Below are 22,322 nucleotides of genomic sequence, written 5' to 3' on the forward strand. Positions count from 1 at the left end.
GACAAAACATGTTCCCTGCAAAAGTGACATCATACCATGAAAACGATTGTTTTTCATTCAAAAAAAATGAAAACTGTGTAAATGGCTGACTGAGTCATAATTGTGAGAATGGTGATTAATAATTTCGCTAATTTAACTTTTGCCCTTTCTTACTTCGCACATTCAGCTAAAATTAAATTTGAAGTTGACCCATTAACATTCTTGTTAACCAAAATTAGAGCGTTAGATTGGAAATTAAAAGAATTAAATCAGAAGTTAAATAAAAGGAAAAGCAGTTATTTTGCACTGGTAGAATGCATTGGCCTTTATGACTCAAGTGAATAGTTGATTTAGGATGTACTCAGAGCTAAAGTGGCAGTGTGTAAGATTTATACTGGGCACAGATTGCCACATGGTGAGATCTAAAATGTGTGAAGACAGAAAGGACTTAAAATAAAACACAAGAAGAAGGCAGTTTTCTGGCAGCCATATGAACATTGCCAGGGCTACAGCAACAACCAGCGGGAGAGCAGGAACCAGGTGATGGATGAGGAGGAAGCTGATATGCTTCCAGCTGTGGTGGTGGGGGTGAGATGCAATGTTGTACAGTTGAGGAAAGGGTTCACCTCATTCCAGAGTGCACACATGCACACACACACACACACACACATGCTCTTTACGGAGGAAACAAGACTCAAGTTTCCTGAGCCAGAGGAAGTGAGGAGGCAGTGGGGAGGCTGCTAGTGTGGGTCATGGGAAGCACTGTGGAGACCATTGACACTGGATGCACGATGTCACTATCCATCGGCTAAAACCACTTGCTTCCTTCTGGTGCCTCTCAAACTTATCTACTAGCTGCAGCTGGAATTAACTCTCCTCACTGGAGGTGGTACTCAGCTTGTGATCATAGCACTCTCTTCACCACCGAGACCTTTAGCAGCCTGTGCTAGAGATGGACAGATGAGTATAGCGCTGTGAAAACAAAGTTTGCTAGGATCTAAGAAATGTTTCATGGCTAACATGGCCCCCATTTTCTGCTCTCAGTCCCTGTGCTAAAGAGAGGTGGGAAGAGTAAGCAGACTACAACACCAGTTTGCATTGCAGCTGGATGAGCAAGAGCGAAAGCAAGGTAACATTAATCAGAGGCTCTGATGTAATTCATACCTGGACTGTGAACAAAACTATTTTGACTACCAGAGAAGACACAGTTCCAACATGAAAATGCTGCTGGGTGCACATGCAAGCTTCCAACTAAAGAAAGACAGTGCTGTCTTGGAAGGGAGCTGGGAAGAGACGTGAGTTTGTACAGTGCTGAGGGATGGCCTCTGCGAAGATAACACGTCATTGGACCGGGTTCATTAATGTTGGGAATCGGTTCTGCTGCATTGTACATCTCCCCACATGTATAGATCTGCCATGACACAGAACTGCAGTGTAAAGTCATACTACACTGATATAAGCCTCTGTATTTGTGAATTATCCCAATGTAGCGTGGCTGCAGAGCAACAGGTGTTCTTGAATGTCCTGGCTAATGTAGCATTGCTATATTAAAACAGTAGCTTTGGCTTGTACTACAACCCCCTAGCAAAAACTTGTGCATCATTTATATGTGAAGGCCTACTTGAGAAAGAAAATGGTTTCTGTGTATGACTGTCTTGTACTGTAGTATAACGCAAAGAGGAGAAAACCTAAAGTGAAGAGTAATCTTTTTGACCTTCTATTCAAATAATTTGAGTTTGTGGTGAGTCTTTGTAATCAGAGCTCTATGAATAGAAAAGTGAAGAGGGCTGAATTCGCTAATCTGTTCAAACATAATACATATTTCCATACTTCCCAAAGGAACATAAAGGATTTGCTGAAGTTGTCAAGAGCCCTTTCTGGAGGGAATTTACAGAAGGTTAAGCCAGCCCCTAAATGATATTGAGTGTCGAGGCTCCAGTCTCTCACCAGGCTATTAAATATAGAAGAATTCCACCTCAGAACACAATGTACTCTTGGGTTATCAACAAAATGTATCCTGCTCTCAGACAACCATTTGTAAGGATCTTTAAAGAGCTTCTTCAGTTATTTTAAATAAGCAATGCCAATTAATATTTAACAGCAATATTTATCAGCATAAGACATCTCACTCCAGAAACTGGTCAGACATAAAGGTATGGAGAGTGTGATGGAGAACAAGGGCAGAAAAATGACAAGACAGGGCAAAAGCAAAATCAGCGGGAGCAATCTGTGACTGATCCATGTCCTGCCTCTGTAATATATTTTAAAGGTTGTCTATTGCCTCTCAAATGATGAGAAAGCCATTGCCAAGCCATGTGTTCATGTGCAAAAGAAATGGCTTCCTCCACTCAGCCTGTTAATCAAAGCCTGGAATGGAGACGACAGGCCTCATGCATAAAGATGGGTCAGCCAAGCTCGTCTTGTTCTTGCATCCCCTCCTTTCCCCTGTCCATGGGCCAGGGAGCTGACAGTCACTCGAAGAAATGCAAGACAAATGAATAACTCCATTTCCCATTCCCCATCCTCCCCCCATCCCACTATCGATGAACCTCTTCATCTCCTGTAGACAACGGTGCTGATTCGCAATCATCTGCTGAGTTGCGTCGTAATCACTCCACTCCCCAGGAGCCATTACATTCCAACATGGGAGCAGGGATCTGGACAGATCTGCTTCAGGACAAGACTGACATTAGCTATATATGACCCCACCGTCCTTGTGGGATTGCATGGCTGGAAGAAGGCTGATGTTTACCCTGAAAATACACCAGGCTGACACGCTAATTGTGTGAACCCTCCACTCCATCTACAGTGTGTTCCAGTCAGGACTGGTATCTGGCTGGTACACACTGAAGTAATACTAAAATACAGTGTACAGTGTAGAGCGCTCATTTGGAAAAATAATGTCGTACATACTATGGTCACAGCTAGTAGTAAAAATTACTACTAGAAAGACATCTTCAGTACAGCATGCTCATGCTGAACATGGAAACATCTGATTGTTGTTGCCACCTCAAAAATGCTGATGACTTAAAGAAACGTTGGGAAAACTCCTCTTGGACTTTATGGTTCAGCACTGAAGCAACTAATTTATAAATTTTGAATTGTTTCGTCTGTTCTTTCCCTCCATTGTCTGGCTATTCAGTGCAGTGATAATGATCACCACGAATTGGTTGCTGTCATGTATTAGTGAATTACCCTCATATTAAAACATAACATTTCAAACAGTTCATCAAGTACAAAGCTCATTATAAAGAAGTAATTAAGCACCATGAAGCCCTGTAATGTAGATCCTACATCATACCAGGACAATACATATCATATGATCTCTTTAATTAAACATTAATTCATTAAACAGGTTTCAAATGATAAATGGCTGCGTCTGGCTTTATGGTGGTGGGGGGGGGGATTGGTTTGTGAGAATTCAGCTGCCATTTCAGTACGGGTATTGCTGTTTTATGACTGAAAAAGTATGAAGTCTTGGAACTTCCAGAGAGTCTTGAAAATAGTTTAACGGTGCAACGACAACACTATATAGTAATTAAGCTCCATGAGGTTTGCTGTAACTATATTCTTAACTGTAATATCTAAAATTAAATGCAGCAGGTTAAGGCTGCATTTAAATAAATATATGGCCTAATCAACATTATTATTATTATTATTATTATTTTTTTTTTTTATCAAGAACAACAACAACAATAATACATTTGCACTGTTTCCTTGGGGGAAAAAAGATAGCACGGGAAAAATTTCAAAACTTTCCAGTACAAGCAAAGCTGTAGTTAATAAATGCTTTCCACCCTCTTTGGGATGTGTTGAATTACATTGTGCTACATTTCTGACAGGACACTTATGACTACAAATTTCCTATTGGAATCTATTCATTTTTTGTTTTTTGGAGATGCATCCCTAAGCCCAGTTTTGCTTTTTAAAAACTGCAAAAATAAACTTCTGAACTAAGATGACAGTTTACCGTCTGTGCTTGTCATCCAGCTGTGTGAATTGCTCCTCAGGGCCATTTGGAGAGACGCAGCCCATTGAGAAATAAAACAAGGTCAGAAGGAAAAGTCCACTCATTAAACACATTTCCATATTAAACACTTCAGGTGTTAGCTTGCTCTGGGTAGTGGTCAGCTCTTATTAGATTACACTAGAAGCTTTCTTCCCACCTCCAGACCTTCTTCCCACCCACACGCTGCTGTGTCTCATGTTTGTAATGAGCGGTGGATTCCCAGAGCAAGCCAAAGAAATGAAGTAGCCCTGGTCCGTAGCTGCTCTGTGAGAAACCAGCTGTGCTCCACAGAGGATTACATAACATACTTTTCAGCAGCCGTCGCCTGCAGTAACGGGAGCGCATTCAGCTGGACCGTCTCTTAGAATAGGGTTGGGGGGAGAAGTCCTGAAATCCAGAACGAGCCCCCTGTGTGTCTCTTGGCTTGTAGGGCACAGAGCTGTTCTAGGGCAGGGATTTGGGGCTCAAATCCAATTTTTATGATGTTGTTCATCCATCCCCCTGAAGCATCCTCCCCCAAAATACCAACATTATAAACATTTTGAAGCAAGTGGGCTTTAAAAACCACATTGCAACAGTGTGGGACGAACTTGGTGAAGTCACATGGAACATGCTGCGGGCTTCAATCAGCTGCCTTTACCCAGAGCAAGAAGTGAACCCTGCAGAACCTCCGACCTACTGGCACACAAAAACTGCAGCACAGGGATACCAGGGAGGAGGACACGTCTGCTGCAGTCTTGCTATTAACAGGTGACAGCACTTACCAAAATCCACTAATGCCTAAAGCTTTCAAACCACACTGCTCTCACAGGCTTTGCCAAAGGGTTCTGACCATGCTTCTCCATCTTTCCTGGTTACTATGGCAGCACTGGGCAATTCTGCCTGCTACTATTGAAGATATATAAAAAAAAAAAAAAAAAAAAAAAAAACATACATGGCACTGGAGATAAATCAATTAGAAAGGTCTCGAAAAATTGCTTGCCAAAAGAGAGAAAAAGGGGAAATAAAAAAAAAAAAAAAACATTTTGTGAGCCATGGCAAAGACAAAGCATTGCAGAGTGACCCATTTTCTCTCAGCCCATTAAGGCAGGATGACTGAGGCAGGGACCAGCAGAGGAGCAGCCTTGGCCCATGGGGACAGACCGATAGACAGACAGACGCCCCTCCCTCCCTGAAGCACCCGCAGCCGCACTCTGTTTCCCAGGTAATATGGCTCCCCTGCTGATTTCCCCAGCTGACTCCCCTTATAATAACCATGTTGTTTTTTGTGCTGGTCTCGGCTGACCGGCATCTACACCTGCTCACCACGATTCTCTGTGTCACGGAGAGGCTGGCGGAACAGGGCCTTTCTTCTTGAGCGCACAGCCGCTCTTTGAATTAACCTCTTTGCGGGTCACTTAAATAGCCCCCTCCTTTTGACCCGTGTGACTAGGGAATGATTACTGTGGCCAGTGTCTCCGTGGTCCCCCCTCTCTTCTCTCCGTCTCTGGTGACAGTGAGAGATGGCGTCTTTGTTCAAGGGAAGACAGCGCTAGCTCTGAGCTGCGACAACGGTGCCAGAGGAGCTGAGGTTTTTTCACTGAGTCCTTGTATTTAGTGCTCCATCACACAACCTAAAAGCCCCCCCAACCATCCAGAACCCCACCCCCTTCCAACCCATGGCTCCCAAGTGCCTGCCACAGCCGCCGAAGGAGCCCTAAAATTCAATTCATATTGCTTGAGCCCTAAAACTCAATTCATACAGCCTCCATTAAGGTCTGATTCATACTCCATGTGGTGAGCAGCGTCCAGAACCATCCATCTTGCTGTAAGTAACACGGGGTCCTGTTTACCTTCCCTAGAAGATCTAGGACTGCTATAAAACCATCAGGCCCAGTAAAGCCATCAACCTTCAACAACACAGCACCAATAAACACCTCTTTCTTCACCTGTCCTGCAAAACAGCGTATTATTTCCACAGCCCTTCAAATGGGTCTTTTACAGCTTATGCTTTCGAGTAAAATTTTTTCACTGATCCAGCAATTTTTCTCTCTTGATTTTCCTGGCTTGCTGAAGGTAAACACGTGTCACTCCAATACATTTTATGGTCATTCACAACCGGGCTATTGGGCCAAAACCCGTTTAAATCCCCACCCCCACCCCTCATCTTTCCAACAGGGGCACACGAGTGCATTGGGCACATCTCAGCTCTAGCCCTCCCAGTTAGTTACTTGAACACATCCAGGAGTCACGCTAAACCACTTCCAGAACATGATGGCACTTGCGGTGTCAACAAGAGCAAAAAGAGGTCTTTTGTTAACCGACCAAGGAAAGGGTCTTGTTTGTAGGTATATTTGCAATTAGAAACAAACAAAAAAAAAACACACGGACACACTGCCTGCGATACAGTGTGGAAAGGCAAACGGAAATGCCCAAGAAAAAGCACTGCTGCTTATTAAGAAAGTGGCCACAGATCATCACTGGGCACAACGGGCTGCTCCAGAATAACGGAATTAAAGCCATTCATTCATCTCCATCCCATTCCAGGACAGTTCAATAGGTGCTCTCTGCAGAGCCCCCAAGCTGGACACATGGGCCCATGAAGAAGCTGGAAGACATGCAAAGCGCACTGCAACATCGGCACAGGGAGCTCGCATCTGCATCCCGTCAAGCACCTCTGAACACCCGGCCGGCATCAGCCGTTAGACTAAAGGGTCACACCGTCCATCTACAAGCTTCTCCGTGCTCTACGGAAAGGACACAGCACGTCCGGAGGTTCGAATGACCACACACACACAGATATGATGCAGAGACGCGCTATGTTCTCGGAATGGAGCAGATTGCCGCTATTGCGCCATGTGGCTTCACACGGAGTTGACTTTTTTTTCCCCTCATTAAAGGCGCCTGAGACGGCGGTCCAGTATTGTTCCGAGCGCGCGCTCCCCTCCGAACGCGTCCCTCCACCAGCGGCGCTTATCTCGAGCGCGCACGTCCTCGCGGCGCCCGTGATATATTATGCATTAGAATTGGGAGATGTTCGACGTAGCGAAGGGCTGAAAACTCGAAGTAATCTGACAGATGCGGATGCATTATTTAAGAATAAGTCTGTTGCTATTAGTCAAGTCTTCATCTTCACTGCCTAAATTACTTTTCGCCTTCCAAAATTGGCTCTGACAGAATGACAATTAGAGCAGGGAGCTCTCATTATAATTCTTCAGAAATTCTCGCAACGTAACGGACGGCAGACGGGCTTTATCGATCTGAGCCGCACGCTCACTGATCGATACAATAGCACACAACATCTTTCATTTAGACTAATAAAGAGAAAGCCTGGAATAAAAACCAAAAAGATTTCTTTTTCTTCTTTTAACCAAACACATTACACGTACTCGTCGTTGTTGAACACTATATATGGATGTTTGTTACTCGCCCGGTACTGAGTCAGAAGGAAAACGTGTATGTGAAATACACACAGATAGATATTTTAAAAAGGCGCTTGGTCAGGGAAGGGAAAAGTGCTGCTCTGCGCTGAAACTTAACTGGTACCACAATTTTACACGCCTCGCGGACGCAGGTGAGATAAGTGAGGCAGTTTTAACGCGATCGCGCATCGGGAACCCGTCGTGACAGCGAGTTACGCGCACTGCCAGCAATTTACCACAATTATTACAGTAACGAGAAATGTGTCACCTGCTGCCAGTTCTCTTCCAGGGATGGCATCGCTGAGAAGTAGCCCGTGTCGTGCACGAGTTGGAGTTCCTGAAAAATACTGTAATTTGCCAACACGTCCATGGTGATGCTCGATACAAAACACAAATTACTTTTTTTCCACCGAAAAAGCCCACTTTGTTTTATTGAGAGCACAAAGTCTTTGAGATCCGTCTCTGCTGTGGTCCGAGAGCGACAGATGAGCGCACATATATGAAAAGATACAGTTATTAACAATGTGAGAGAAGAAAAACAATATTTCAAAGATTGTGTCACTAAAATGCAATCCCCTTCTCTAGTCTGAACAGTTAGCTCTTCGGTCCAGAAGTGGGAAGCAAGCTCGGTGACATGAAACGTCCATCTATTTCCGCATTGCCAGATTGTAATCTTTGCTCTTTAAATTCCAGGTTGCTCTTTTCTTTTTTTTGGCTGCTCTGCTCCGGCAGGCAAGTAGCCGGGCTAGCTGTCTACCGAGCGGAGCAAGCCAATGGGCGGGGGGCGGGGGGGTTCTTGTCAGTCAAATCCGTGCGTGACCATATAAGGTATATAGGGTTGATGATCTCATATGCAGCCAATTAAGGCGGCGCTACAATGCTGTCGGGGAGGAGTCATGGCAAATTAACAGAGACTATTGGCTAGCGCTTGCTGTCACTCAAGTCCTAAATGCCAGTGAAAGGTGAGCTATTTTTAGAGAGCTATATAAATGTTGTAGCTCAGCTTCCTTGCACTCCGAGAAGTAGAGTTCGTGTGAAAGGAGAGATTAGTGGCTGGGTTTCTGAGGAGAAAACGTGGTAGGGAAAACTTTTTCCCTCAAAAATTCTGTTGTCGTATGTTTGGGAGCGTCGTTGTAGAAAACACCTATAAGCGTTGCCATTTGTTGAAGGGGAATAACAATAAAAGAAAGACGGCGTGACTGTTATGTAACGGAGCTCGTACCGCGCGGCAGACGCGCTTGGCCCGGACTGACCGTCTTGTGATCACAGCGCGGAATTTGGAGCGTGGAGCTCGACCCTCTTTCAACCCACCAATCATGCCGAATATCAGCTTATGTCGCATACGAAGCACCATTAATAAAAACACCGCCGTTTAACTAGCACAATCTACACTTAAACATTTCTATTGTTTAAATGTAATAATAATACATTCATGTTCACTAACCGCTTGTCTTGCACAGGGTCACACTAGTCCGCAGCCTAATAATAATAATAAACCATCTGTACTTAATAGGTGTGTATAAAGTATGCGTATGACGTCATAATACAGTATGGTGATAGCATCACCTTTTTTTCTAGACTTTTTTGTTTGTTTAGTTTTTGCTCAAGGCTACTAACAATGTTAAGGTTGGACCTGCAATGTTTCATCTGCTGGGACTATGTGCTGAAGGTCTACGCTGGGTCTCCATGAACTGCCAGAGCATATGGTTTATGGATGGTGTTTTCAGGCCGTGGCATGGGGCTCTTTGCTGGTGGCTTCTGCCCTGCTGTATCTGAAGCATTTGGCCACCTATGAAGTAAAAAGTACCTTTCAATGCTGCACCAATATTGCTTGTGCCTGCTGTGTGACTTTTGCAGTTAATTATCATTGTTTATACATTGGGTCACCTTACAAACACAACTGGAACAGGAAGTCCATTCATAATTTATCCATAATTCCAAAGTCACTTTTACCACTATCCCAGTTAATAAAAGCATAATAATAAATTTGTCACTTCAGGCTCCTTAGATTTGATAAAAGCCTCAGACAAAGACATAATTAATAAAAAATATGCCGCAACACTTCCACCCATTATCAATAGCCGCTTCTCCAATGCAGGGCTGCAGCATCCACGATCATAGAGCACAAGGCAGCGTACACCCTGCATTTGAAACCAGTACTGTACATTGGAGTGTAAAAGTTTTATTTTTTATTAACTTCAAACTAAATTAAATTTGAAACTCATTTATAATTATAGAAAATAAACTCCCATCACCTTAATTTCCCACTCAATTCCATTGACCATCTCTTAACCATGTCCAACGTTTGTCAGCATCGGTTAACTTTAAACTTCATTATCTTCATAGTCAATAAAAGCTCAGTAAAAGAGATGCCCCTTAATTTCTGCATGGGTGAAACTATCTAAAAATTCTGGGTACAACTTTAGTAAATACTTTTCATTTTAATACCCTTTTTTATATTTTGAGCTAAAGTGATATTAAAACTAGTTTATAATGGCTGGAAATAAATAAATTATATTTTCTATGCATAGGGGGGCGTGGTGGCGCAGTGGGTTGGACCGGGTCCTGCTCTCCCGTGGGTCTGGGGTTCGAGTCCCCCTTGGGGTGCTTTGCGACGGACTGGCGTCCCTTCCTGGGTTTGTCCCCTCCCCCTCTGGCCTTACGCCCTGTGTTGCCGGGTAGGCTCCGGTTCCCTGCGACCCTACATGGGACAAGCAGTTCAGAAGGTGTGTGTGTGTGTGTGTGTGTGTGTGTGTATTTCTATGCATGCCCCTTTTCAGTGCTGATGGATAAGTGGTTGATCTATAAACACCTGCAGTGTTTGTAACTGATCACAACACTCGAAACCCCAGAGGTAAGCTATGAACACTGCGGAAGTGAGATGAATGAAGGCAGTTCTATAATCCTATTCTGTTTATCTTTTGTCTCTTTGTATTTTTCTGCCAGATGAGGAAATAGTCTTCTTTCTGCAATAGTCAGAAATTTCAGAAAATAGAACAATGTACAAAATACACACACACACACACACACGCACAAATACAATTAAAATTTTAATTAATAAAGTGGAAAGTGTTTGTATCTTTTGAAAATTCATAACTTTAACATGAGAGACCAGTGTATTTGGTCCTGTTGCTGTATAAAAGCAGAAGCACAGTCAATGGTTATACTCCGTGTAAGAAATTCACACACACACACACACACACACACACACATTTTCAGAACCGCTTGTCCCATACGGGGTCACGGGGAACTGGAGCCAACCCGGTAACACAGGGCGGAAGGCCGGAGGGGGAGGGGACACACCCAGGACGGGACGCCAGTCCGTCGCAAGGCACCCCAAGCGGGACTCGAACCCCAGACCCACCCCAGAGCAGGACTGCGGTCCAACCCACTGCACCACCGCACCCCCTAAGTGTAAGAAATTCAGATGAGAAGAAATTACAAATAAAGGACTTTTTGTGGTGAAGACATTGTGTTATTGTCACGTCCACGCCCACATCTCAAACGACAACACCTAACTCTGCTCCAGCACCTGATTAACTGCTCACTCTTTAAAAGACCCTTCTCAGCTCCCATACCTTTGCGGAATCTCGTCAGGGACAACCGCCCTTCCTTGTGACTCCTCGCGCATACATATCTCCAGTTCTCAGTTCACATTTTCTGGTTTTGACCCCTAGCTTTGTTTCTTGACCACGTCCAGCGATCTTTATTTCAACTCCGATCGCCGATCGACCGACCCTCCGCCTGTCCCCGATACTGAGAACTTGCCTGATCCTCTGACTCCAGACGAACGACTCCGCACTTGGGTCTTTCCGTCCCGGTTCTCTCGGCCTGACGTGACAGTTATGGCTTTGCCTCCAGCTGAGTTATTGTAACTTTTCATGCTTCCTACAAAATGGTCCATGCAAATTTAGGCACCTGAAAATAAGTAAAAAAAGCAAATCCAGTAAACAAAGTCTAGCATCCTCCTCTCCACTACCGTTGGCTCGTGTTCTCCCCTAGAGCTCCTTGAAGCCTCTTTGCAAAGAGCTGACAACATATTCTAACAGTGATACAGCATCTTGTCAGGACCATGGGGCACTGAAAAGTATCAGCAACCACACTCAATGCAGATGTACACAAATAATGTGCAAAAGTTGTCTGAGTGCCAGTTAAACATTTTGCAAACTTTATGGTCCACTGTTGGTCTTATGTGATGAGTCTGAAGTTTTTGAGTGTAAATGTGACACAGTCACTTGCACTCAGCAGTATGTTTACACGTGTTCTGTTATGCTTGGGTACAGGCGAGGAGGGAGCTCTCGCCATGCCCCACAGCCGGCCCTGATGACTGAGGCCTGCAGCAGCAGACGGAGCTGGAGGATGGCACAAGATAAAGGGAAGAGTCATGTGGAGGTAAGTAGGGAATCATATCATAAAGCGGGAATTGTCCCAATTACATTGGATCAGAGCAGCAATGCCAGCCTCCCTACCTCCCCTGCTTGCAGAGAAACCCTGACCTTTGGAGCACCTCGTGGAGAGCATTTGGGTGATTCAAAAAGCTGTGCCACAAAACTTGTTTCATTTCACAGGAAAAGTAAAACGCAAAGAAAAAGGAAAAGAAGCACTCCAGGTTCATGAGCCAAAATGAGCAGAATTATTAAATGAATGCCAGAAATGATGCTTTGAATGGTAAAGGGAATACATTTAAGTTTTTTGCCTTTCATCTGGCATTGCACCCCCTATGAAAGGCTCAGGAAGCTACGTTGGGGTGAATTTTGTGATTTCAGTAATGATTAGAAACAGAAACAGAGCTTCTCTCGCAGTATTTCGGGTTCTTTCACTGGGCTCGCTGTGCACTCAGCGAACGTAAAGAAGCTTTCCCTTTAATCTCTAGGTTCTGAAATATCACCTCCCCTGATAGTAGGTTGGGTGATATTTTTGTGGGAGAGAGGAAACCTGCAGTAATTTGTCGCCGGCGTGGCTCACGGTACCCACAGCCCCACTCCCGCTCAATTTATAAACAGGATCAGAGCACTAACACCAGTCATCCTAATCTGTCACTATGTAAGACCCATTCCTGAATCGGCGTGGGTAAACGAAACTGACTTGTCCCTTTCACGTAAGCCTGTTTGGTATTTCTCTTTCGGTCCCCTCCTTGGCTCCAGCACAGTGACACAGAAAGCTGTAATCTCATTATCCTGCTCTGGGAGCCTGGCTGACAGCCCTCACTGTGCTCTTTACACATGGCATTTCGGCAGGAAGTGGAGGTTGGCCGCAGATGCAATATCCAGAGACATTCATCCATTTGACACCCTGTTCCTCCCTTCTCTCCATCCCTCTGCCTTTCTCTACTCTCTTTTTCTTCCTCGCTTTCTTCCGCTGTCTCCAGGAGTTCACCCAGGGATGGCCGGGCGGATCTTGGTGAAGGTTGCATAGCTGGGGCAATGAGAGCATGCAACAAATGCCAAAGACACATATATCACACGGTCAGGGACACATACTCACATTTGGTATCTTAATTACTTGTCAGATATTGGGCCACAGAAAAACAGTTGCAATGGTAATCAATGGAGTTTTATTCAAACACAGGGGGGAACACAGCAGACTTGCTTGAAAAGTAGATGTGCATCTCCTTCTCCTGTTATGCCTATGATCATAGACATATTTGCAGGTGCACATGAGGAGAAAAGCCCTCCAACAAGGCATCCTATGTTTCCTTCCCACTTATCTCTGCATAGCTGAGTGGGGCGGGGAGGCGGGGAGCCAGGGGGCATGACTGGTAACTTTCCCAGAGGACCCCTGCTGCACCCAGGCAAAGGGGGAAACTGCAATTAGCCAAGCCCATGCTGGGCCCACCAGGGGGAAGGCTCAGGGGGACATGAGCTCTTCAAAGTGGGGTAACTGCCTCAATTTTCCTCATTTTTACCCCAATTCACAAAGCCGGTTATGAGCACATGGATATCACTGTGGGCCTTTAAAGCTTATGCGCAGACACACACGTCCCCCACAGTTTTCTTTGAGTCATAGTGCAACAGTAATATTACTTTCTCCACCAGTCAGTGACATTAATAATGTAACATAAGTTAAAAATACCCTATTGCTATGCAAAGGATTATGCGTGTGTGGGGGGGTAATTATATATCACAGCTAATTGTAAATTCAAATTTTAATAAAGAAAAAACATATGTCAGTGTCAGAATAGCACAGCAGTAAAAATATAACGTACTTCAGCAATAAAGTAACATTGGTAGCACTTGCAAAGGGTAGTATCAAAGCACTAAAATGGTCAGTTTTTTTTTGGATTTACCAGAGTGTGTTTGTATGTGTTTACATATTACATAAAATCATTAATTTTGAAAACCGTTTGTGCGGCTCAAGGTTGCAGTGGTATGGAGGCTATCCCAAGATTACTGGATGCAAGGCTGGGGTACACCCTGGATAGGCCGCCAGTCCAGTGCAGGGTTGCGCCCCCCCAACACATGCCTACACAAATATAGACACACTGTAGGCACTTTACAGAGTCCAATTCTTCTGAACTGCATGTTTGGGGAGAGTGGGAAGAAACTGGATTACGAAAAGGAAACCCATGCAGACACACGGAGAACGTGCAAACTCCACAGAGAGTGAAGTGGATTCAAACCTACGTCTGAACAGCCCAGGCGCTTTGAGGCAGCATGCTACCTGCTGTGCCATCATACACCCATATTTTGTAGACATTTTTTTGTTATTTTTGATTATCTGTTGTTTGGCAGATGCTGTTATCCAAAGTGACTTGTAAATGTGTGCATGTGTTTACATGTGTGGATTTGTGAATGAATGGGAACATAAGAGAGATAATAGGTAACCCCAGAGGGGCACATTGACTGTTAAGCATACGTGGGGCTGAGTCGTTTGGTTGTGAATGTTTTGACATCACAAGGGATGCCGTCTTCAGAGCGGTGAAGGTGAAAAGAAGGAGATTGTGTAAATGTGTTTGTTAATGTAAGTGTGTTTAAATAGGTTCTCAGATGACCTTGATAGGTGGGCAGTTGTGATGGGCAGATTTATTTACCTCTGACCTTGACCTTCGGCTTTGGACTTCATGCAGATTCCTAGAGCTAACACAGCTTACTGTCCAGTTAATAAATAGAACAATTTATAAAAGTCTTATGATAGAGGTGTTGCAGAATATTTTTACTTATTATACCTATATTTGACATTTTTACAGAGCCTACCCTGCTAATAATTTGAGGTCCGACTCTTTCGTTACTCTCATCATTGATTGTATGGGATAACAAAACCAACTAAAAGTAACTGGATGCAGATAAGTGCTGCACATTTTTTTTACAAGTTGATAAGAAATGATCAAGTAAAAGTTCTGCAACAGACTATTATTGTCCAGTCCATGATGATCCCTACTTCATGTCCTGTTTTTCCAAGGTTCTGGAACATACGGACCTTACATAGGATGAGTGATTGATCAAAATGAAATAAATAAATAAAAGTCTTACAACTATTTTTTTTCCACATTATATGCTCATCTTAGGTTCCTGTAGCTTAGCCTATTAATAAATCTAGGGAAATCTGTATTATTAAGCTTTTATTGATTGCGATGTAGTGTTTGGATTTATGAGAAGTAAAGTGACAGCATAATGGGCAAAAATGGCATTGTAGTAAATGTTTTAAAAAAAGTATTTATTTTCGAAAGCCATTGGAGTGGGTTTTTGTTGAAAGGATTCCTTTGTTTAAGGCCTGAGTATAAATAAATATGCATCACTATAAACACAATCTAAAACTAGGTCCTGAATGTTGTGACTATGTGTGAATATCTGCTTTGTGGGTAGGCCGGTCTGCTCATCAAAGCCGGAATGGTGATGTTTTCCTGTGTTTTCAGTGGATATACCATCTCATAATGTATATTTGTGGATGTCTTGATGTGAATGGCATGCACACCCCATTGGCCTATAATAACGTAACATAAGTGTACGTGTATGTGAATGTGTTTGTGCATGAAAGTAGCATGCAGGTGCAGATGCCAGCCTCTGTGACACGCACCCCACAGACTTGCCTCCCTGTCACAATATGCTGTTTGAACCTAAGCCAGTGGTGCTGGTAGACTGTCATTCCTGGTTAAATTTACCGTCTGATCAAAGTAACCCACAGTGCCCCCTGCGGACTGACTGACTCTCCCTCCAGCCTTGAGCCCTGGTAGGCAGCTCTGAATAGTATGTGGCTGCACAACTGTCACACTAACCCTCTGGAGGGTATGAGGGGGGACTGACCACTGACAGCTGTTAAAGAAGTAACGGAGCATTGACAGCTGTGTCCTTCTTTCCGTACAAGACAGAATACTATGCCATTAATCATTAAAGGAATTAACATTTTGTTTTCCCTCAACACATTTTTCAACTTCAGTTTCAACTTTATATTGAAATATTAGGATTTACCAGTGTGCTCTGTACATCTTACAAAATAACAGATTTTTCTGTCTACGCTCATTATTGGTAGACATTTTGCCACTTCCTCATTGTGAAAATGCAAATGTGTAATTGCTTGCTTTGTTTTCATCTCCTCTGTTTTCTCTGGCAGCATGTTTGCCATCACATATTGTCCCCCCAAATCAGAATTTCCTTTGTGACACAATACAACTTTGTTGTAAGATGTTTCATTTAACCCTCTCCAGGCAGACATTGCAAATTAGCATCACTAAATGCCTAGTATCTGTAATTGCCTACTAATACTAGCCTTTTCTACTGCTAGTATTAAGTCGGGCCCGAGAGGGTTAATGAACATCACCCAGTGCTGTTGCATGTTCCATCATTAACTTCATTTGTGGCATACTTTATTTGACAAATCAGGAATTAATTAGTAATCGAAAACTCTTCGGTGACTATGTACTCTTCCATGCGATCATGCAGAAAAACCTGAAATTGAGAGCAAAGCCTTCAACACCAAAAACATGAAGAAAGCCCTCGATAAACTTGACAGTTGTCTCAAACTGTGTTATGTTATTTATGTCATTGCAGAATTTTCACTCAGTACTGGACCATGCTGGACCATCTAGGACTTCACAATAAAGGGATATGAGGCACTGGTGATATATGAGGACCTGAGGATGTTATTGCAGTTGGATTCTAAGGCCGTGTGGACTAAAAACAGCTCTTACATTATGTGTTTGACTATAGCTCATTTGTCTGTAAGCCAATTCTAATTACATCGAAGTGGGCACAGCACAGAAGCTTCTGCAGCTCATGTTCTCGAGAGCAGTCCTTACCAGACCTGAGAGATGTATGATGGAGACAACATCTGGTCCCAGTGTATAGATTGGTGCAGTATTGCACTGTAAGCAACTTGCATTGCTGAAAAAAAAAAAATGTATGTTAGAGTGTGTGTGTGTGTGTGTGTGTGTGTGTGTGTGTGGTTTTTGTGGGGTTAACCTATTGAAAAGAGGTTTATCAGCACAGCACATGTTGTATGGGGAACCCCTGGATGGGACACCCCTTGAGCATGACAGTCCAAGTCCAACAGTTTCCACTAAGCTGCACAAAAGGCCAAAGGCGTGAGTTTGCAAAGGGAGCGGAGGGCACAGCTGTGAACAAACACCGCCCTGCTCTAGGGTGTGCAATGGTCGATAAGACCTGTATTTACCCACAGAGAAAAGCACACATATTCATCGTATGAGGAGAGTTCATTGGAGCATTACAGACTGGCTAATAGGGTATCTATTTAGGATGGGAGGAATGGCACAAGGCCTCTGTGTTTATCCCTGGATAGGCCAGGGTGGTACACCATAGAGAACTGGTAAAAACCGGTAAGAGTAGAAATAAAATTAGTCACTTCTGGTTTTGAAAAATATGTTCAAATCTTTTATTGGAAAAGGAATAGGAAGGAGAAGTGTGTCAATCTCAGCTGGGTCAGTCTAAGGGTCTAAGCTGCATTCGTTTTAATGCTGTGTTAGTTCTTCCTGTGCCAAGAAAGGGAATAAATAACTGGGGGGGCTACAAAGCAAGAGCCAAGGAGAGCATCCATTTATAGGGTATTAAACAGGAATTAGTGAAGGGGGGAAAACAGAGGCCATAAGTGGCTGACCCTTTTCTCCTTGCACCTCTGTGTGTTTCACAAAGGTTAATTTGATGCTAATGTGGCCTCTGCCAGGAACAGTGATTACTGGAAGTTCAATCTTTCCCACCCCACGTCAAACCAAACCTGCGGGGCCATTCGATTGGAACCTGTGAAAAGCAATTTCCCCGCATTACACAGGAGACTTACATCAAGGGTCCATCGGTAATGAAAAGGATGCTTGAACAGCAGATCATCCACCAGACAGCAGAAAGCAAGATTCAAGGAAGGCTTGGTATTAAAAAAGGGAGTGAGTTCTGCAATGAAGGATAAAGATACTTAGGCATTTGTCGGAGCATGAAGTCATCCATACTCCTGTCAAGATGAGTGACCAAGAAGCTTTGGTGTAAACCTGGCGATGGACCAGCTTTATGTGGCTGCTGGCTGCAGGTAAAAGAGAGGTCAGAAGTCAAAGCACTAGACCACTCACATGGTTTCCATGGCAACAGAGCATGGCAAGACATTGACTCCTGATCATCAAAGAGCCCCTTTCAAAGAGTAGGGGAGAGGCGGATCAAAATGATGCCACACATGGCAATCAACTCTTAAGTGATGTCTCCTGTTTTTCATATCCATATTACCAGAGTGAACTGAAGATACATCATTCACTCACTTTTAGTAACCACTAGTCCAGGTTGAGATTGTGGTGGTTAAAAGTCTATACCAGAATCATAGAGTGTAAAACTAATCAGGGGTATGCCTTGGACTGGATGCTACCCGCTGCACCACCACACTACCCTTGAAGATATCCTTGTTTCAACATTTTAGTAAAGGTGTGATTCAGGGTATAGAGAACTGGCAGTTCAGTCTGTTTAGAATACAGGCTTGTGACCTGAAAGCTGCAGGTTCTTTTGCTAGGAGGAACTACCACATCCTTGTGCAAAAAAGGTAACCTGACCTGTTAACAAACTGTATCTAACTGCAGAAAAACCTCAAATAAGCCAGAAAATGATGTATCACAAGTTTTAAATAAGCCACAAGCATGTACTTTTTAAAATCCTAACAGTAAGCCAATCAATTTTTTCTCACCAAGCAGATATCTGTTTGGCAAACCACTTGAGTCACCTGGTTATTTTCACACCCTGCTCGCTGTCCCTTATGCCCATCACTCGCCCCTCTCCTGATGCCATGTGTGTTGGAGGACAGCCACTCACCTGCAGCAGATGTACTTGTGCGAATGATAACTGCAAACAACATGTGTTTATAACCACCACTGCATGACAGGAGCTGCTTGGTGTGGTGCTTCATGAATGAGCAGCTGGACATAATTTTCTTCCCTGGTTTGTGTTTTATTCAGCAACGGGTAAGAGCATCATTTCCATCTCTCAAAACAGCGACAATTGGAAATTACTTACATGGTTGCAGTCCAATTGCTGCACAGCCATTATCCCACTTGACAAAAGTGTACTTATTCTGGCACATAAGAGAGCACAGGGATCCTTGAAATTTGCCGTGTTGTGTAGCCCATCTAAGGAGCGGATCGGTTGCTAACCGGAGAGGTGAGCTGTAAGTTCCAATCAACAATGCCACATTAAGGACTGATTCATGAACCTACACTTATCTGTGGACTCTGTACTGCTGAATGATCTTTTCTAGTTTAATTCTTGTGTTTTCCTGACACCAGAGAAAAAAAGTATTGTCACGACTTTTTCATTGCATTTATGAATTTTAAATCACAGATACACACACTTCCGTGCCCGCACACACATAAAGCAGACAGGTACAGTTTTTCATGACAGCAAAAAAGCAGCGTCAAAACAGACGTGTTTTCAAACTGCAACTGTCATGGAATGAACACCATTTGTCTTTTAAAAATATTTTCCCCGTAGGTAAAAATCATAAACAAGGGTGGGCGTGTGGAACTGTCTGCCTCCAAATGCACCTCTTCCAGCCCCCTGGGCATTTGCTGGAGACATACTCCTGTCGAAGAGCCGCTATCACCGCTCTCACTTGATTGAGTTCAGCAACGATGATGAGTCCTACCCCCCCCGTCGTGTGTTCGTGTCGGTGCCTGATTGGTGCCTGATGGGTGGTGCAGAGCCAGGGTGAAGGTTGCCTGACTCCTTGGTGAGTAGGAAAAAGGGAATGTCAATGTCTTGATGCAACATACAGGACTTCCCTGAGAGCTGAGGTCACACCCAATGTTCAGATCTTATTTGTACTTTAATACCTTGATAGTGAGATGAGAGATGAAGATGTCTCACGGTGCCTTCATTGTATGTTGCTTCAGAGAAATGTGTCTGCTAAGTCAATAAATGTAAATGTGAGACACTGATTAATGTTTATTTCAGCCTTTTCTGAGTGCAGACTTCTGTTAGAGGAGATTATGTCTCTAACTAGATGGCCTGTAGAGCAACTTCACTACTGTGATCTTTATTTTGGAAGTACCATAACTGTAATGAAATTCATTTAGATGCTAATCCATTTAAAGAGGAAAAGGCTATGGCTCATTGTTTTTGCAAATCAGATGTATGAAATGTGTAAATAATCATGTACTCATTCTGAATGGTGGGGAAGCCGGGATGCAGCACGCTGAGGAAACGCAATGGATTATCCTTGGGACCACGGTGCTGCGATGTGGAAAGCTTTCTTTGAAGGATGCTGACTTCGCTCACTGCATGCACCATCTGCAGGAGATTGGGGGTGGGGGATGGGGGCAGAACGATGCAGGCCTCTTTTGGCACATATTATAAATGACCTTCCTAGGAGGCCAGGTATCACATGCTCCCTGCCCAACCCAGTTCACTTCTGTCACTTGACCTTCCTGTAGTGTATTCTTCCCAGGCAGCTACAGAATCAGGGAAGCCAGCCCAGCAGGCAATATCACAATAGGTTGAAATGTAGAATTATTTATTTAGTTATATTCCTTCTTTGCTCATGGAAGAGAAAGAGGCTTCCCAAATGCCTTCCAAAGTAGTCTGTGGCCTGGAGCAGCGGTCCAGCTGCTTGTCGCAGGAAGTGGCTCACCCAGCAATAGACAGTGCATCTTTGGTACTAGCTGGATTTTTTATTTTATGTTGCTGTATCATGAATACATTCATAACTATGGAGACAATTGTCTCAGAGCATCCCCCAGATTCAGTTTCTTTCTTTATTTTCCTTTTTTTTTTTTTAGCATTTCAGCAGACAGGCAAAGGGGCTCATATCATTAGCATTGACATTAGCAGATGCCAGCGCAAGCCTCAGAACTACAAAGACTCTTGGGTTCAAAGCCATCCTGACTGGGTAAACAGATCCTGGGGTATGAGAGGGAGAGTGGAAGAAAATAAATAAATAAAATCATGCTCTGCACTTGTAGTGTCTGCTGTGCATTACCATCTTACACTCCCATCACATCCCTGTGCTGAAATCTTGAACCGCCATACTGGCAATCATTTGTTCTGGACAAATACCAGTTGCTTCTTCTTTGGAGCATCAGGGTGTGGAATCCTGTTAACATTCCATGCTGACACTCTGTTTCTCAGTGTGAGAATGGAGCCATTTGAGTTAATGGCGGCAATGAGTGAGGCCCAAAGTGGATGAACAACACATTGATGTTCCGGGTGATTTAGTTCTTATTAAGGAGACCACATTGGGCTTTGACTACCTTCAGTCTCTGTGTAGGGTCCTTGGCACGGCATGACTGAGAATTAATTTTTATTGAGACTGACTGTGAATGGAAGGTTTTCTATGGTGATACTTGGACTCAAATGAAGTCCCCCTATGAAGTTTACTTATGATTGTCACCGTTGTTCTGACTTAATGTGCATCACAAATTATTTAAACTCTCAGTACAAGATTTCTCGTCTCTGTCACCACTTACAACAGCTAATTCTTTAACTTCTCTTTTTTTAATTGCTCTTTTTTGTTTGTAATTTTGATTATCAGTATCCATCACCTTTTCCATGTACATTAATATTGATCATATCCTTGTGTAGATGTATGAATTACTCCATGTAATCAACATCTCTCGCAAAGCTCAGATGTCATTCTCTTTGTTAACTGAAATAAGCTCAAGTTTGCTGTGACCATCAAAGTGTGGCTGGACAAAGGGTAATAGGTCACTGTCTAGGAATGTTATATATAGAGTTCAGGGCTCTGTGTTATACTCCTATATCCGAGTCAATTTATCAAAGAACCAGAAGGGATAAAGCCCTGTGCCGTTTGGGTGGAGTCAGCTGTGCAACAGTGTCAGTGTCAGTCCTGGCACATATTGCCCCTTGTTGTAGGGCACAGGCAATTTGCATTCATTACATTTTTCCATGGTTAATCAAGGATGACATCCCCAGAAGAAAAAATAATTCAATGAATCCATGGCAGCTGGCTAACATTGACGGAACTCACGGACCTTTCCAGGGCCTGTCCGCATTGAAGGGATCGTCTCTTTCTACGAGTCCCAAGGTTACAAGGGGACAACTGGAGTTCACAGTGAAACTATAAATATATGGAGGGTTAAAAAGCAACACTCATTGTAGAATATTTGCTTTGATTAATCATGACTGACAGCATGACAGATTCGCACAAGACCAAGTTATGTATACTGTGGCCGTGCAATGTGTCCACTTCACTTTAACAAAAAAAATAACTTTCTTAAGGGAGGTTGCCCAAACACCCTACAACCTGCACACTTTGCTTGCAAGCTAGGCATTTCTGTATTGTGTTAGTCTTGTCATATTCCTTTTCTCCTCCTTATCCGATGAGGACCCTGCCTTCAGTGGCAGCAGCTGCTTGCTTTGGATTCTTACCTATTTTCTCTACCGTAGCTACCTTACTTTCCACTGGAGGTCCCAGATGATTTTCCATGTTCATTACTCCCACCTCCATGGGTCTGTCCTGGATTCAGGCCACAGGGCTGAGGCATTTCATTAGCAACCCAT

At 43.6% G+C, this 22,322-nt stretch overlaps 1 protein-coding gene and 1 long non-coding RNA gene across 3 annotated transcripts in view; one reads left to right on the forward strand and one right to left on the reverse strand.

Annotated features, from left to right (window-relative positions):
- Nucleotides 1-8,096, reverse strand: part of klf7b (Kruppel like factor 7b) — a 37,374-nt gene extending 29,278 nt beyond the window's left edge. For both annotated transcript variants that reach the window (XM_018732394.2, XM_018732392.1), the window contains exon 1: nt 7,658-8,096. In XM_018732394.2, the coding sequence (XP_018587910.1) occupies nt 7,658-7,759 (102 nt within the window). In that variant the 5' untranslated portion in view covers nt 7,760-8,096. The remainder of the gene's footprint in view (nt 1-7,657) is intronic.
- A 293-nt stretch (nt 8,097-8,389) lies between these two features.
- Nucleotides 8,390-16,651, forward strand: LOC108922287 (uncharacterized). Its single transcript, XR_001965117.1, has 3 exons — nt 8,390-8,466; nt 11,673-11,781; nt 16,374-16,651. It is a non-coding gene; the product is annotated as an uncharacterized LOC108922287 (long non-coding RNA).
- Nucleotides 16,652-22,322: the final 5,671 nt, after the last annotated feature.

This window comes from Scleropages formosus, chromosome 1 (assembly GCF_900964775.1).
Source record: "Scleropages formosus chromosome 1, fSclFor1.1, whole genome shotgun sequence".
NCBI classification, from domain to species: Eukaryota; Metazoa; Chordata; class Actinopteri; order Osteoglossiformes; family Osteoglossidae; genus Scleropages; species Scleropages formosus.